Source organism: Rhinolophus hipposideros (genome assembly GCF_964194185.1).
Source record: "Rhinolophus hipposideros genome assembly, chromosome: 10".
Lineage (NCBI taxonomy): Eukaryota > Metazoa > Chordata > Mammalia > Chiroptera > Rhinolophidae > Rhinolophus > Rhinolophus hipposideros.
Window position 1 is genome coordinate 22,021,259 of NC_138056.1, and position 17,712 is coordinate 22,038,970.

Here is a 17,712-nt window from a genome sequence, read left to right on the forward strand (position 1 = left end):
AGGGTCTTTTCCATCTTGATTTTGGTGTCAGACTTCAGTGTGCTTTGATTCTACCCAAATCTGTCTTTCATTTAATCCTGTCCTGATGGCTATTTCCATTGGCCAGAGATCCTTTTCAAATTCAAGGAGATATGACAGTATGGAAGAAATATGAGGAGTGAATGAATTTGGGGAAACCTCACCCAGAAATCCTCTTCCCAAAACTTGGTTCAGTGGCTGCTCAGGATAATAGAGATTTGATATCAAAGAAAGTCAAGGGTTGAGTAAACAAGAGTTTGTAAACTTGTATTACCCATTTGAGTGGGAATGGATATATTAAACTGAAAAATTCATTAACCCTTGAACATAAAATTTTGTGCTTTTGCCCACTTGATGGGATATGAATGATGGTTGTCCCCAAAAGGGTAAGGAACATATAATGAGTATCAACCATGGGTCAGGAACGGGTTTTATCTTCCCCCGATCCTATAAAATAGGTATTTGGGCTGCATGAGAAAAATTATGGTTGAGAAAGTCACCCGGATGACTGAGTAGGTGACTGAGCTAGGTTCAAAATTAGCTGTATGGCACCTAGGTAGTTTGCCTCATGTGGCAGACAGTGAATTCTGCAGTCACACTGCCTGTGTCCACATTTGGTTCTATGACTTCACTAGAATGTGTGACTTCGGGAAGCCACTTAATCTCTCTGGAGCTCAGTGTTTTCATCTCTTAAATCTGGATAATCGTACTGATGGAGTTGTGGTGAGCATTAAATAAGGTAATATCTATAAAGCATATTCCTATCATATTAAATGTGATATAAATATCAGCTACCATCATCATCATTACCACCACCACCTTTGAATGCTCTACTTGCTGATAAGGCAGATTCTTCTAATGCATGAGATAAATGGCTACTTGGAACATTCCTCCTGAAGACTTTAGCACCCGGTAGAATTTAACAATTGGTCAAGGGTGTAGGGTGTGTCACTCATAACACATGCCAGGAGGGACTGAAAGTATAGTTGAAAAAATGAATGAACTAATCAGAAACTTCAGAGACGTAGAGGAAAGACTGAGGGCTGCGAGATGGGCAGGGGTGGGGATAAGAGGGCAGGTGAGGGGATTAGAAAGCACCATCGGTAACCACAAGATTGCCACAGGGATACAAAAGACAGTTTGGGGAATGTAATCAATAATGTTGTAAAGAATTTGTAGGGTATCCAATGGACACTTGTGTTATTAGGGAGACCACCTCAGGAATGATGTAGATGCCTGATCACTGCACTGTACACCTGAAGCTGAAGCTGAACAATAATGAATGTCAACTATAATTTTATATATATACATATATATATATAGTCATATATATGTATATAATTATAGTTGACATTCATATATATATACACATATATATATATGTGTGTGTATATGTATGTATATAGCCACAAAAAGTGGAGTACAACATAAGGAATAGAGACAGTGGAAATGTAATGGCTGTGTGCGATGTCAGAGAGGTAGTAGATTGGGGGAGGGGGTTGTCACTTTGTGAGGGGTATACAAGATCAATGTCTAACTATTACAGTGTTTTGTACACATGAAACTAATAAAAAATAAATAAAAAGAAAAAATGAAACAAAAAAAGAAAGTACAGTAGAAAAGCAGCAAAATAGACTATGGCTATGTATATGGTGGACAAATAACTCAGCTGATGAGTTGGAAGTGCTGCCAGAGGAACTGTTCTATAAACAGAGTTAATGTTTTCAGGGGGAGATAGTAGCTTAACCACGCTAGTTTGGATGTTGTCCCTAGGAGCTGCCAAAAATATATTGGAATTGACTTGATAAAATTCATCGTAATATTAAAAGTATACATCAAGTAATAATGTTTTGTGAGTACTTACTAAATGTCTGGAGCTGCTAGCCCTTTTTTACGTTATTTAAACTTCACAACAACCCTTATGTAGTAGACATTTTTATTATTCCCATTTTATAGATGAGGCAACTAGGCTTACAAATGTTAAGTATGATCAGAGTTATCCCTTTATCCAGGTAAGGGAAAGAGGTGACATTTGAATGGAGATGAGATTGCCTCTAGAGTCCATGCTTTTTCTTAACTATGATCGAGTATTCCTTCCCATACCCTTGGGCTTTCTAGCGACTTTCACCAGTGCCTGATTTTGTGAATGACCTCAAGACCCAGTCTTCATTCAAGTACATCCTGAGGCAGATTCTCCAAAGGAGAAAGAAGGAGAAGAGAATTCTCAGGTGAAGAGATGCCCCTGAGAGTTGAAGTCAGGCTCTGATTTCTATTGTTTTATGAACAGCACCTTCATGGTTGAAACCAGAAGGACAGCTGGCTCACAAGCTCCTTGTAAGGGAGCCAGGGAGTCCAGATGCCTCCTAGCACTGCTTCATTATTGTTATTCTCTAATGAGAAATAGATTTGATAATAGAAACTAGAATTTATTTTAAGCCTTTGTTCCAAGAACCAATTAAGGTTTCTACTTTGAATTGAACTAATTCTAATATCCTTATATATTTTTTAAATTGAAGGCTAGAGTGTCCTGGACTAAGATGTCTCAGCATGATCTTTACCGAAAATCCTTCTGTGTGTGTGTGTGTGTGTGTGTGTGTGTGTGTGTGTGTGTGTGTGTGGTTTTCCAGCATCCTTCTCTTTAGGACTTTGATTATCTCATGAACATGGTCAAAAGGACTCTTGATACTGTTTTGAAAGATGAGAGAACACAGCTTACTTTTAAGAACTTAATTAGTTTTGCTGGTGCTGACCTTCTAACAGGAAGAGTTATCAACCACCCTATTTTTTCAAATCAGAATTTGAAAAACAAGATTTGAGGAAGTATTTTTCTTAACACCTCCTGGTTCAAGAGGCACTCTGGAAAATTTAAATTTTTTGGTTAATAAATAAAGGCAAAATACTTTGCTTTTTCTAGGACACATAGTCACTACACACGTTAGTCAGGGAGAAAATTGTGGCTGGTTTTTACCAACAGTTGCATCATTGTATACATGTATGGGGAATTAGGGTGCAGGGAGAAAGGCAGTATTAGTTTCAATCCTTACAAAAAGATCAATGTTCTATTTTGGGAGAATTCACAGGTAGTTATTCTTTCTTGTAGAATTAATAAATAGAGTGAAGTAATCTTTAAAGTGGAATCTTTGAAGAACAGTTTAAATCAAGAGGAATGGCTGGACACAGCTAGAGCTTAGGTACTAATTCTGAGATCTGGATGCATTGTTTCCCTCAAATTCTTTCTTCCTTCCTCCTTCTTTTTCTTTGCTATTGTTTATGGGGTGCTTACCATTCATCAGACAATTTTCTAAGCTATTCACATGTGTTCTTATTTAATTTTCACACAAGCTTATGAGAGAAGTATGATTGTTATCTCCAATTGACAAACAAGGAATTCAAGGCTCATGAAGGTTAACTAGCTTGCCCCAGATCCGGCAGAGGGAAAGATAGAGCCAGAAGTCAACCTTAAGTCTCTGGTTCTAGACCCGGAACTCTTAGCCACCATCGCATTCTGCTCCCTCACTAAATGTTTTCTGTTCTTTGTCCCCAGGGATAGAATGAGAACTTCAGTCAATGTTGTGGGTGACTCTTTTGGGGCTGGGATTGTCTATCACCTCTCCAAGTCTGAGCTGGATACCATTGACTCCCAGCTTCGAGTGCATGAAGACATTGAAATGACCAAGACTCAGTCCATTTATGATGACATGAAGAACCACAGGGAAAGCAACTCTAATCAATGTGTCTATGCCGCACACAACTCTGTCATAGTAGATGAGTGCAAGGTACCTTTCCCATTCATGGATATTGAGACCTGTATATAATAGTGCATGCTCAGTTTCTTAAAACAAGCACCAAAGCCCTGCATGTATTATTGTCATATTTATTTTTCTGAAGAATCATGTAACCCAAGCTTCTGTGAGTCTCAGTTCATCTAACTCTGTATCTAACATGGCTAGAAATCAAAAGGTCTACCAGTGAAAGAGCCAATCAGTTCTTTCTTTCACCCATATGACGTAAAACAGTCGTTCTGATGCCCCTATCTACCTAGTCCACAAATTTGATTCGTTTTCTTGAATATTTTGCCCAAGAATTCCTGGTCTCTGGGGCTTTGCAGGCATTCAATGTGACTGCAGAATATTCTATCCCTCGAGTGAAACACCAAGAGAAATACCGAGAATCATTTGATTGATACAGAACAAATATTCCTCCTTGCTGTGTTTCTTTCATGTATTGGTCAAAACTGTGCCCACATTACTGTGCAGGTATCCTTATTTTTTGTGGGAAGGTGAGTTTTGACCCATCAGCCACTTTGCTCCAAAACTGGGGAAACAATTTCAAGGAAAGGTTAACTATCCTTCAGGACAATCATCCATAGATGTCTTTTACAAAACACTGAACTTCACACTCTGCCTGGCAGTACCATCTTTCTTGATGCATGGATGTTCTGGACCCTTGCAAGCTGTTGGGTGCTAAGTCTTCAAGCTCCATGGGCTCTGTCTAGCCTTCATTGTAACTAACTTGACATTGTCAAAGACAGTGTGTCATGACCAGAGTGAAGCAAACTTGGAGAAACCCTAGCAGGTGAGCAGAGTTGGGAGTTGGGTTGCTAAAATGGTTCCAGGCACCCACGCAGATTTCGGATATCTTTTTTTGACTCTTGTAGACAAGAGCTCACTTAATAATTGATTTCTTTCTTTCTTATTTCTGGGTCATTTTAAATATACACAACAGTTTCTGCCAGGCAACTAAGGATAACACAGGAGTAATTCTTCATACTGGATTACAGTATAAGTCCAGAAGCCACAGTCTTTTGTCCATCCTCTCTATATCAGGTGTGGGTGAACCAGGGGTCTGATACAAATTAGTGGGGAACCTCACCCATCAAGAGGCAATTACATAAATTAGTTGACTCCATGAAAATGATCCAAATTATAAAAAATTCAGAGGGTGTACTCCATTCTCCTAGAAAGTTAGTGTTTCCCACATCTAAATGAATATGCTGGATTATTCCCCATTAAAATGTTAGTTTGGGTCAACAAGGGTCAATATTCCCAAGAAATGGCTTTATTCTCTATTATATTTAATAAGTGTTTATTGTGTGCCTTGTGAGGTTTAGTTGAGCACATTCATCTCATTCCTATGACCTCCTATATTTTAATCATTCACCAAGTGTTTATTGAGTGGCCATTATCTGTGAAGCCCTGAATTAGGCATGGGAGGAGGGCAATGTGACTGTACGATTTTATAGTGGAGATAAGGCTTGGTCCCAATTTACAAGGAAAACATTGTAGTATGGAACAACATGAAATCACGTTTTTTTTTTTTATTTTGTAATTGTATGTAAGAAGAATCCTCGTGGTTAATTGCCTATGTTGTGGCCCTTCTGGAGTGTCTCAAGAGGATTCTTAAGAGCATCACATGGGACTGGTTTTGAAGAAGAAGGTGTACAGGCATGGAGACATCTTTAGATTTCAGATGTCATGGATTGTTTTTTTCCTTAAAGGATATCAAGCATCTCAGGAGGAAATTTGTTTCATTTTTTAAAGCAGAACAATTCAAACCCTAAAAGGAGATGTTTGTCACTGTTCCTATCTGTAGGAAGTAAGCCCATGAAGAGAGATACCCATTTATCACTGCTGTGTCCTAGCACCTAAGCAGTGTCTGGCATGCAGTAGGCACTCTAGAAATATTTGTTGAATGTATCCTATGCTATCATTCAGGTAATTTTTTTTTCTTTTCTTTTTTCTTTTTTTTTTTGCTGGACAGTTCCATAGAGATAGTGGCTCAGTCTCTTTCTATAATTGACTACCCAACCCACCACCTGCAAACTTGTTGGTGAGTTAGCATTTAGATGGTCAAATGGTGAAACTGAACAGGTCATGGAAATGATGAAATGGCCATATTGGTTTAATAACTATTCCAGCTCTTTGCGTTTTTTTAGTGAAGTGATTGGGTTCAGCTCAGTGAACTTCCGTTGGGCCTCAGCCTTCACTAGATGAGGCAAATGGACTCTTTTCACTCTAGACCAACTAACTGAGGTGACACTGATGTGTAAAGGAAGCAGCCAGAGCTATGGAGATCAATTTGCCCACTTTCCCAGAATATCTGAATCACATTTGTTCATGCCTTGGGACTTCCTTCTGGTTCATTCTTAGTCTCACTGCTTTCTAGAAACTGAGACAGGAGACATCAATGCTTCCTGGCAGTTCCCTCCCCTTTTTGCTTTTTTATTACCAAGGCGGTTGGAGTAGAGAGGGGTAAAATGGATTGGGAAGTCGAGTCCCGGCTTCCTTTAACCCAGCCGAAAAAGGAAATGCAAAAAAAAAAAAAAATGCTGCTCTCCCAACTATATTTGAAACACAGGCCCCAGTAGTACAAAAACAAAAACAAAACAAAACAAAAAAACACAGCAAGCAAGAAAGAAAGAAGGCCCCTATCCCCAAGGGCTGTCTGATTTTCTAAAGGCACCACACCGTGATTTATAATTTTGCACAGCTATTGATCTGGTTCATCACTGAAAGCCAGATAGACACATTCAAGGTCAGAGTGAATAGGCAGCTTTCTCCAGGCAGACAGTTTGTTCCTTCCTGGAAGTCTCTCTTGACAGTTCACTGAATGGGAAACAAATTTGCTGCAGCTCTGGTCAAAATTTTAACTACTTTAAGTATTGTTATGTCACGTTGGTCTCTCTATTTTCAAACCCTTGCCTTGTAAGAGTAGTTTGAAACTTAGGTGATAGCTTTTTTATTTTAATCATAACAACTGCATGTGAAGCGGTCATTTCTCATTGCATGGTCTTTCTAAAACCCTGGGAACCTGATGGGGATTGGAGGAAAGACTAGTTTTTCTTTTCATTGCTTGGTTCATGAAGGGCACTTGGTTTTCTGTTCCTAGCATGTTGTGTGTGTTCGTAACGCATGCGTTTCACTTCAACTTGGGTAAGAAGATCAGATTTCTTTCAAACATTGCTGCGTTTGTCATGTCTTCATATTCTAATGCTTCCATAAATCCAGTCTCTCCATTATGTGGAATATCAATCGTGGGTTTAAGTTTGCACATGACCTTGAGGACAGAGAGGAAGGTAAGCTAGGAAAACTGTGTAGAAGTGGAGGGGAAAAACCTCCCATTATGTGGAAGGGTTCAGTTTGCTTAGAGGCAGGGAAGCGAAATATAGATTGTCTGCTGATTATATTGGATTATTAAATGTCTGCATTGAAGTAATTTCGAGATATAGGTCACTGATCTCAGGCTTTTAATCCCCCTTTAATTTTTAATTTTAAAACCTGGATAGCTTATTTGGTATACAAACCATCATGATTTCTGATTTCAAAGTTGGATATGTATAAAATTCACCTGGCCTCTTTGCAACTGAAACTTTCCTATGCATGAGTAAAACTAGCTGCCTAGTTCTGGTTTTTTTTTCTCTCTGTGGTTGTATGGAGTAGCACACGGGCACTGGTTCTTAAGGACATTATTGTGTGATGGGCCTGTGGGTAGTTAGACACCCCCACAACCCTATAAGCACTGTTGAAGTTATCCCCCAAATTGCAAAGTGCCTCTCTAGTCTCTCACTAACCCGCAAGGCAAATATGTATTTTTTTAATGTTCACAAGTCAGTGTGGAAAACCAAGACCAGCTCCAAATCAATTTGGGAGGAACGACATTAAAATCTAATATTTAAATCGTGCATTATAACCCAGATCTGGTGCTCTCCACATAACCCTCAGGGTGGTATTCTGGTTCATGGCCTTATAAGCTGGATGTTGATGATAATTATTTTCAGGTAACTCTGGCAGCCAACGGGAAGTCGGCAGAGTGCAGTGTTGAAGAAGAACTTTGGAAACGTGAAAAATAAGGATATGACTCTCAGCAAATTCTTGCCTAAACTCCCCAGCACATCTTATGGTAAAAGAGGATATAAACAAGCTTTCTTTAAAAAGGAAAAAAAAATACGTCTTTCTATGTTTACTTACTCAGTTAGCTGAGGCTTAGAGGATCTGTTGTGAGTCAGTGATAGGCATGGTGCTGTGTCTTTGCCAAATAATGCTTCATAACCATCTAATTTTCTCACCTGTATTATTGTCTGAATGGATGCTGCTGGAGGAATCAGTTTGAATTGAAGACACATTCATGCCAGCTTCCCCTTTCTCTCAAAATGCAGAACCGTGGATGCTCTTTTCCCAGGAGGCACGACGAAAGCAGTGTGGTACACTCCAGGGGCGTGGGGTAATGAGCAGGCACTCAGTGCGTTATTGCTTCAAGTGCTCTCCGTGCTTCGCCTTGTTACACACAAAAGATTCTGTTAGAAGCCTCTAGAAGTAATTCTCCTTAAATGTCTCGTAGAGTTTGCCCATTTGTTGATAAAACCAAGTACCTGTCTTCAGGAACTGTGACCATTTATCTTCTGTGTACTCTTTTAGCTAACTGTTTCTAAGGGAGTTGTGGTGGGGGCCACACTCTGAAAGAGCTGATTGTGGAACCCATTGAGCCTCTGCTCGACCCTGTCTAGTCTGTGGAAATTTATTATTGATAATTCAGAGTATGTTTCATAATTGGCTCTAAACTTAATCATGGATTCGAATGTGATTCACTTATAACCACTGTACATATTGACAAATAAGGGTGCACAGTCAACATAAATTTTGACTAGATTCAAATATTCAAATTTGTTTATGTTTGGTTTGCATTCACCCGGCCTCGTGAAATCATGTGAGATTATTTTGATCTCTGCTTCTCGTCTTTTGTTTCATTCATAAAATTCATGTTTGGGTTTCCAACAAAGACATTTTTGATCTCCCAGTTATTTCAATCATATGCTCATCCAACTAGCAGGCCTAACCATTTTACTCTCCTTACACATGGAGAACAGTTGTGTTGGCTGTGCCTCTTTTTAATACTGTTTCTTGATAAAAACAAAAGACTGTCATTTATCTCATATGTAGAAAGCTTTTTGCTATATCATATCAAAGCACAAAAAGCCAATAACAGGACACAGTTTGAAGCAGAGCCAACCTTCCTCCCTAGGCTTCTCTGTGGATAGAACCAGAAAACAAACATGTGCAAAAATCCTGGAAAGGTGACATTCCTATCGCAAGGTCAAGCCAGCCGTGAAACCATGAAGTGGAGACAAAAGATGGCTCTCCACACAGCTCACAGTTGAAAACCGTTCAAGGCTGTGATCATTTAGGGGAATAAATAATAGAATTGGAGTAGCATCACGTGTTTTATGCTGTAGACACCCAACGAATCCCATTTTTCAGTGTCTTTGCTACCATTTTCTATAGAATAATCCACAGGATTTTCCTAAGGTTGTGGGCTTTGGGAGTTTGCTGAGGACTTGAACATGACTCACTGAGAAATAAAGCACATTTGACCCTAAGGAGTATCTAGCACCATGGTCCACGCCTGGGCGTAAGGTGGTCATCTGAGGCCAGCAGGTGGATGCTGAGCTGCTCATGAATAGTCATAGGGCTCAGATTCTCCAAGGAGGGGATGTTTATCAACATCACACACGCTTTACCACCTACTCCTTGAGACTTTTCCAAATCAGACACCTTTGGGACATACAAGATACGTGAGATTCCAATTGTTTTTTGGCTCTTAAAATCCTAGTTATTTTTGGATAAGGATCACTATTGAGCAGTATTAAACAGATTTTTTGCTCTTTTTCAAAAGGGCGTTGTCTTCATTTTCACTAGATGGATAGTTAACGGGGTGACCAGGATGTGCTGCAATGAAGTTGTGCAAAATAAATCCTTCTCACAGAGACTGTGGACCCAGGGGCCAGTTCCTGGATTCAGCTGGGGAACTGCGAAGGGCTGTCTGTCTGTAAGTGGTGCTCCCAAGAGCTTTTTTATGGTGAGGAGAAGGATCTAGGCGAGGCGTGTAGGAGCTTGTGGCTTGGGCTATTTAGGGTTAGCTTAGCACTTGGGCACGCTGACGTGTTTCTTGAAGGAGTGGTGTCAGGATCATCTTTCCAAGACTGCCTAAACGTCTTCGCAGTTCGCTTTGTCTTCAGCTTTATCCTAGTGACTCAGCTTGTAAATATAGAAGGGGACAGTGCATTCAGAAGAAACAAAACTGCACAGCTTAACAAAGCAGGTTTTTCTGGTTTGAGGCTGCAGTAAGTTCCATGTGAATATACTTAGGAGATCACACTTATCTGGATTTAACTGATCGTTATTACAAATAAACACTTTCTCAGATTCAAGACAAGTCTGAAAATCCAGGATGCATGTAGAGCTGACATATGACTCTGTCCTCTCATTTTTTGAGGCCTCATTCTTCTCATGCCGTGCCCATTGGGGCTTTCCTTGCCCAGGATATGTGCCATAAACAGAACAAATAGACCCAGATTATACCTCTAATAACGTTTTCTAAACAGGAGATGTATGATCTGTCAGTTATATGCATAGATTTATATTAATAGGTCCAACACATATGTAAATGCTTGTAATCATCCACTAATATTTGATGATGCATCAATGTTATATTTTTGTAGAGACGTGGCAGGCCAGACACATACACTGCATCCTGTAAAGTCTGAAATTCAAGGCTTTGGCAACACTGTTCTGTTATAGACTCATTCATTCTTTTTAGGAATCCAAATTGTTTCAGAAGAAAACCAACTAGCAGACTTTAGTCCTTCCCTATCTCATTTCGGCCCATTGGAAAACCCAAGTGGAATCATCATTAGATTACCTACTTATAATTCAAGAGATTAAATCCAGTCAGTGAGAAGCATGGCCTGTCTCTCAAGGTGAGGTTTTATCTTAGATCTCTGAGGGTGTGCTTCCCAAGCAAAGAACATCAGAGAATCAAGGCAATCATCTAGGTCACATAGATCCTCTGTATGGGATTCGGGTGATGATATCTGAAGCAGGTAGCTATCAGATTCAATTCTTTACTCCCTATTCACTGTGGAAACGGAGCCTATAACCTCGTTTCCTACAGAAGCTACCGTGTCCTGTATAAGGAAAATGTTTCTCTTTTCTAGCTGCTAGTTAGCCTGGATGTTCATGAAAGCCTAAAGGACACCAAAATGCCTAGCTCCTGGATTTAGACTGCTGGGAAGCTGAGAAAGACTTAGGAAAAATACAGTTCTCGGGCCATGTACTTCTGGTAGGTAATGCCAGGAATCCCATGAGCGCTTGATTAGAGGGTCTCAGGTCATTTCCACCATGCATGGAGAACTATGTCATTTTCAAGTGCATTGAAAGTCAAGAAGCCCTTTCAGAGTTGGGTGACTCAACTGCTGGGTCTCCGAAAGGAAACCCAATCCTGCCATGTTTTTGCAAATACCACGCTTCCCTATGTTCTCAATAGCAGAAGTTATGGTACAGTGTTTCACTTTGATCAGAATCAAGGCTTCTGCCTGTGCCATACTTTCCCATGAAATCCCAATAGGTATGCACAAACTCAGAGAGAGTTCTCCACAGTTCAGACTCTGCTCAACAAGTCTCAGCAGCTTTTGCCTGAGTTGATGACTAAAAGCTCTCAGCAGTTACACCCCATGGAGGTAGGTAGCTCGTCCTACTTCCTGCTCTTAAACTCTCAGGGCCAGGCAGTTGTCTGGGTTGCTGGTTTTGCTTTGCTTATTCCCCAAATGAATTCATTCCAAGACAAGAAAAAGGACCAAATGGGATTTTGCAGTTATTGTAATGCTTGTTCTTTGAATACGAATAGTGGGACCTGGGAGCCTAGGAAGATTAAGTTGAAGCAAAGAGCCGGAAGGGATTCTGAAGTGAGAGTTTTATGAATCTAGTTGTCAGAGAAGATTAGTGGTCTCTGTATCTGTGGTAATTCCTGATAAAACCTAGAAGAAAGGCCACTGAGTGCCAACCTCGGCAGGTTGCACTATCGTCAGATTGCTCTTGGGTGGAGTGAGTTCAAACCTGCTCATGCAACATTTGCTTTATTATTTTCCTGAAAAGGAAAACCCAATTCCCCACTCTTCCTCCTTGTTTCTTTTTATTCCACTTACCAGTGCTGCTGCTTAAGAGACAGTTTTGTAAACGACCATACAAGTTGAGTGCAAGGGTTGGTTTTAGAATAGATGACAGGGAATCTTAATTGAATAGTATCTAATTTCATAGCATAACATGGTTAATTCAGATAATGGCATAGAGATGGTGAGAAATAATGCAATTGGGTAGAGGAAAAATTTAACTTAGACCCTGTCAGTATTTAGCTGTGTAACTTAACTCACTTTATACCCAAGCTTCATTCCTTCCCATATGTAAAGGCAAGGGGTTGGATGAAATGATTAACCCTCCCCCACTTGCAGCCCTAAGAGTCCATGATATTATGATCTCCGCTTTAACTTTTTCTTTCCTAAGAGCCTTACTACTATAAAATATTCCTTTATATTTTTAAGTCAAAAGGGCCCGCAATAATGACTAATCACTTTGGATTTTTCTCATCCCCCTTGGGGGAAATTAAATTCAAGCCTCTGTCTTCATTTGATGTTTAACAACAAGCTTGGAAGATGGCCATGTAAATCCACTGTTTGGTGTCTTGGGACACAGACATACTTATATATACAACTGCTCTTTGCCTCAATTCACTGTCCTAGGAGAAGCAGCGATTCAGCTCAGGGAAAAATGCTGCCAGAGTCACCTGGAGGGGACTGCATGAGTCTACAGCCTTACTCAAGCTCTTGCATCATTCTTGCTATAGCAACACAGCCCACTTCAAATATCCAAAACACACAGTTTTCTCCAAACAGTCCTAATTGCCAACCCAGTATGGGAATCTGGGAGCCTTTGGCAAATAAACCTGAGCACTCTTATGAAATTTGGTGCAAGACTTACACAATAACAGCAGCTGTCTGTAAATACCTTCCCTCTCCGTCTGTACACAGACATGCAGCTCCCCACAGGGTGAGCCCCAGGCCAAGTCCTTTCTCGGGGGAGATATACAGGAATATTTGATTGAATTCATTTTCCCATTTTCCTCTGGGTTTGTTTTCATTGTGGGCATCACATCACAGGTAAAGAGAGAGGCTCTACCAGACGAGAATGGAGTTGTGATGGCTGTTACTGCCTTCTTCAATGCCTGAGGAGTTTCTAGGCTGGATAGAATGCATGGGCTGTCTGCAAGGGGCATGCCACCCGCTGTGGCCTTCGAACAACCTCTTGTACTTTCTGCTACTGCTGCAATGGGCCACTGCATGCATCTTTGCTCTTTGTCCAGACTTCTGATAACTACGGAATGGGTTTGGTATTTATGGTGTCGTGAGTACCTTTACTGCCAGAGAAGACTTCAGCTCTTTAGATTTGGGGGAGCAAGATATAAAGTTAGGACTGAAAGAATGGGGTTGCCTTTTTTTTTTTAATTTTTAGTGCAGAAGACCTGCAAGAGCAGCAAAAAAAGACTGCTTCTTAGCTGACCCATATATGAACCTATAGGAAAGAAGAGAAGACTCCAAGTTTTTATCTCATTCGCTCTAAATAATATCCTGGATAGTTACTGGTCAGTTTTCTTTCCTATGTCTGGCCTTGCTTCACTTTCCTACCTCTGGACCAAGTATCCATTTTGATATTTTAAAAAGTTTTCCTGATTATTTTATGCTTTTGTGCTGAGAATAAAACCTGCCACTGTTTTGCAGAGAATAAAATAGACCCACTGCTTTGCAGAGCCAGCACTTGACCTAGAGCCACAAGTCTCCAGTTCTTCTGGAGACACCCCCAATTCCTGGGTGAGTGTTGGAACGTAATAGCTGACTGCTATCCTTGTCATCATCCCCTGTGGAGATGGAGATGAGGCAGTTAGCACCTTGCTTCATCTGGGCCTCCATTTCTTCTCATGGCAACCACTGAGCCTGCCTCGAAACAGCCTGCTGCATTTGGTAGGAGAGAAATTCACACACTAGCCAAGGAAGTTGATCTAGCATGTCTCTGAGGTTTCTCCCCATGGAATGAACTCTCTGAGATGTAAGATCAGAAAGATTAATGCTTCAGGAGAGTTCTATTCCTTGCTAGGAACTCATCTAGATCTTTCCATGCATCACCTTAACTCCTCTCTCCTCCTGGTAAACCCCAGCATTGTATTTCCCTGTTGCACAGCACAGATCAGATTATCTGGTCACTATAGAGATTTGTATATAAAAAAAAACTACTTTTGTGAGGATTTTTGTATATTGTTTTTCTATTTGTTTTCTACGGCTTGAGGAGAGAGCTGGCCAACTGTGAATCTAATTTGATTTTGCGGCCAGCAGATATATTTTGGCTTCCCGGTAAGAATCTTATGTTCCCAGGGACAATCATTTGCCCTCTGATCAGTATTGTACCCAAGCTCACATATTTCTTCAGCCCAATCTTACATTCTTTTTAAAACAAATCCCTGGGCTTCTTTGCGATTATTTATAAAAAGCACGAGAAAATGTATTTATAGTCCTGGATGTTATATGTTTAATATTGATTTAGCCTTGAATAATGTTATAGGCTTGTATCTATTCTTCATAAATCATAAAGAACTCAGTGTAGACTGATTTACTCTATTTAGTATCTGTAATTTTGCAGACAGATATTTTTCTTACGGTATTTTCTAGATAACCACATACATAGAATTATTACCAATTAGAGCACAAGGCGTTTCTACACTAATTTAGAGCTATCAGTTGTTTCCTGAGCATACAGCCACATTGGAAAAATGTGAGAACCCAGTCCTTTGTGATGCAATGAACAAAATGACCATAAAGAACAAGGAATCACTTAAATTCCCTAGCTGGTTAGGATATATACTTAAGCAATTTGTCTTTTTAACTCAAGGAATGGTGCTGGTTTCTTATTTTTGACACCAGGTCTTGTTTTTCCAGCCAAACATTCTAATTTTGCTTTTCTCCAAGAAGATGAAAAATACGGTGACAATGGTAGGATCCATTTCTATATCAGAATCTCCCATGCCATCCTAATAATTTATGTAAAAATTGGTGGGGAAAACTTGGAATAGCAGAGATTGAGAGAGAGTGCTAGGAAGCAAATCAGAAAAGATTTGTCACAGTTCATTCTTGCCAAGCAAATCGATAGTAAATGTCACATTGTTATATGAATTGAGCACATATTTAAAAAATAAAAACACATTATTAGTACCAGCTATGAAGCAATACTCTACCACTGGGGCTGGAGGTGGGGACTTAACGTCACACTGACATTGTTTAGAAGCAGCCCAGGTAAATTCTGACCTCAGGTGAGTAACAATCTATGTCATTTCCTCAAAAGGCAAATCAATAGCCACCTCAAAGATAAGAGGAGTCCTTCTTCTGCCAAACACACTTTCTGGTATGGTTGTAGGGCTAGTATTTTTGCCATGTTTTAAGACATACTTGGTTACATAAAAAGTGTACTGGAATGTATTTGAACCTTCTCCTCATTAAGCAAGTAAATTAGAAGTTCCCTCAACTGGCAATGATTGTATCTGTGATTTTCAAGTACAGATAGCTGTCAAAGCATGAAGTTCTTGTGTATAAATGGTAACACTTGGTTCACGCATGAAGAACAGTGCCTAAGCACTTGTGTAGCTATGATGTAGGTATCTATGTGTAATTTCAGTGAAATGGTGCATAGATATAATTTAATTTAAATGTTATTTTTGGCTGTTCATCTAAATATAGTAGACTTGTTCATTGGTGTTTTGAAAAACTCTTCTTTTCCTTCTTAGATAGCTAGTAGTGAATCATTTCTCCTCTTTCTTAATGTGATTTGGGGATGTATATCAGTGAAGAACTTACCTATCAATCCTTTGTACTGATGATTGTTTGAAAGTCTGCGTGTGTCCAGTGTCTTTGTAAATATGCAATTCAGAGCAAGGGAGGGTTGGATTTGGGTCATGATTCTCACTGAAAGGTCATTTGACATGGGTATAATGCACGGCAAATGCAACTGTGAAACTTTTGATTGTCTAGGCTTACGTAGGTTTAGAATGAGGACATTTATCGATAGCCCTCCTTGGCGTGGTGGATTGGACTTAGAGAGATAAAAAGTTAATCTGCTTCTCTGCATGTTAGCATCATGTCCTTAGGTAAGTGTCTGCCTCTCTGATTGCCAAATACTGATCATGATGCTCATGACTTGAAGGTTCTGAAGAGTCTTGCCCCACTTGGTTTCTTGAGTCAGGGTACAGGAAAGATGATTGACTAAGTACCATGCAGTCTAAACCCCACAAAAGCACAGTTCTACTAGTAAACTGCACAGGTGTCTGTTGAAAGATAGAGCCTTAGAAGCTCAGGAATGGTCAGTGTACAGCTTTGGGGTTGCTGAAAGGCAACTGATAAAGCACAGATCCCACTTATGTGAAGGGAGTATGAACTCTAACCAATAGGCTCTGTGTGTGTGTTTGGAGTGATTGAAGATGAGATTAACTAATGCAATTACACACTTACCTCCTAAAACACACATTCTGTCTACTGATCACTAAATAGAATGCTGTGGGGTCTATAGTTCCTGTAACCCCTTTCTTCTCTGCAAGGACAGAGAAGAATGGCCATGTGTAGTTGGAAACACTGAGTGCTCCTCTCTTTTCACAAGAGGAGTAAAGCCTAAAGGATCCCCTGAGGGCACAAAGCACATTAATTTTCAGTGGCTTCTCCAATGATTGGATCGAGGGGAGATTATGGTGGGCAGCCACATTTTTCCTTGAAAATATGGCTTCTTCCACTCCTGTCAAATTCAAGGTAGAAACCTTACTGAAATAAAGCTAGCCTGTAGGCAGGATTTTCTTTGAAGATTCTTGTGTGTCCAGAACAAGATACAAGAATAATTGCTTCCTTCACATTCACAGTCCCCATTGGTCTAAAGTCATGTAGCATAGAACATCTATAGTACATAGTGTTTAAAGACTAATGAATGAAAAAAATATAAAAACTACAACTAACTTTTTGGGTTTCTTATGTATGGTACTTGGAAATGCCTTGTTGGCAAAGCATATTTTGGGTAGTTGAGATCTTTTGTTTTCACCTTTAGCTTTCTGAGCTTTCTTACAATGTGGACTGATTACTGTAACATTTTATGTGTAAAATAACTGGATATTCTTTATATACTGGAAATAATCTGTGAATTCAACATTTCACTAAGTGTTTTAACTTTTGTGTATATATCTCTCATCAATAAATGGATTTCAGTTTCTCTTGGTTGTTGCCTTGCCTTCAATTCCCATTTTAAACTAGTACTGGTCACCTAGTAAGAGTCTCCAGTGTTCCTTTTGGAGACTTTTGAGAATTGAAAACTGCAGTGTCCAAATGAATATTTTCTAAGAAGCCTAAATATAGACTGGAGTCACATCCATCCAATGATCTAGTTAGTAAGTTGGACAAATACGGTGTATAATCAAAATTGTCCCTGTGAATCACCCAGTATGGCCTGTCTCCCAAATCTCAGTGTCTTAAAACAACCAAGGTTTATTTCATACTCATGTGACATGTCCATCACAAGTTGACTTGGGGTCTTTACTCCATGCCATCCTCACTGGGAGAGTCTGAGAGAGACTTCATCTCCATGCTTCTGCAGTTGCCAAATACAAGCAAAAGGGAACACAGCAAATCTTATACTGACTCTTAAAGCATCCTCCTGAATGTTACCTCACTTCTGCTCACATTTCAATGACCAGAGCAAATCACATAGTTCAACCTAACTTCAAGTGGGCAGGGAAGTTCAGCCTTATTAGGTGCCCAGGCAGAAAACTGGAAATAGTGGATGAATAGCT

At 39.9% G+C, this 17,712-nt stretch overlaps 1 protein-coding gene across 1 annotated transcript in view; it reads left to right on the forward strand.

The window, feature by feature from the left end:
- The window catches only part of SLC1A2 (solute carrier family 1 member 2), a 131,302-nt gene extending 122,082 nt beyond the window's left edge, over positions 1 to 9,220 (forward strand). The window contains exons 10-11 of the mRNA XM_081063279.1: positions 3,563 to 3,794; positions 7,796 to 9,220. Coding sequence (XP_080919405.1) covers positions 3,563 to 3,794; positions 7,796 to 7,867 — 304 coding nt within the window. The 3' untranslated portion in view covers positions 7,868 to 9,220. The remainder of the gene's footprint in view (positions 1 to 3,562; positions 3,795 to 7,795) is intronic.
- Positions 9,221 to 17,712: the final 8,492 nt, after the last annotated feature.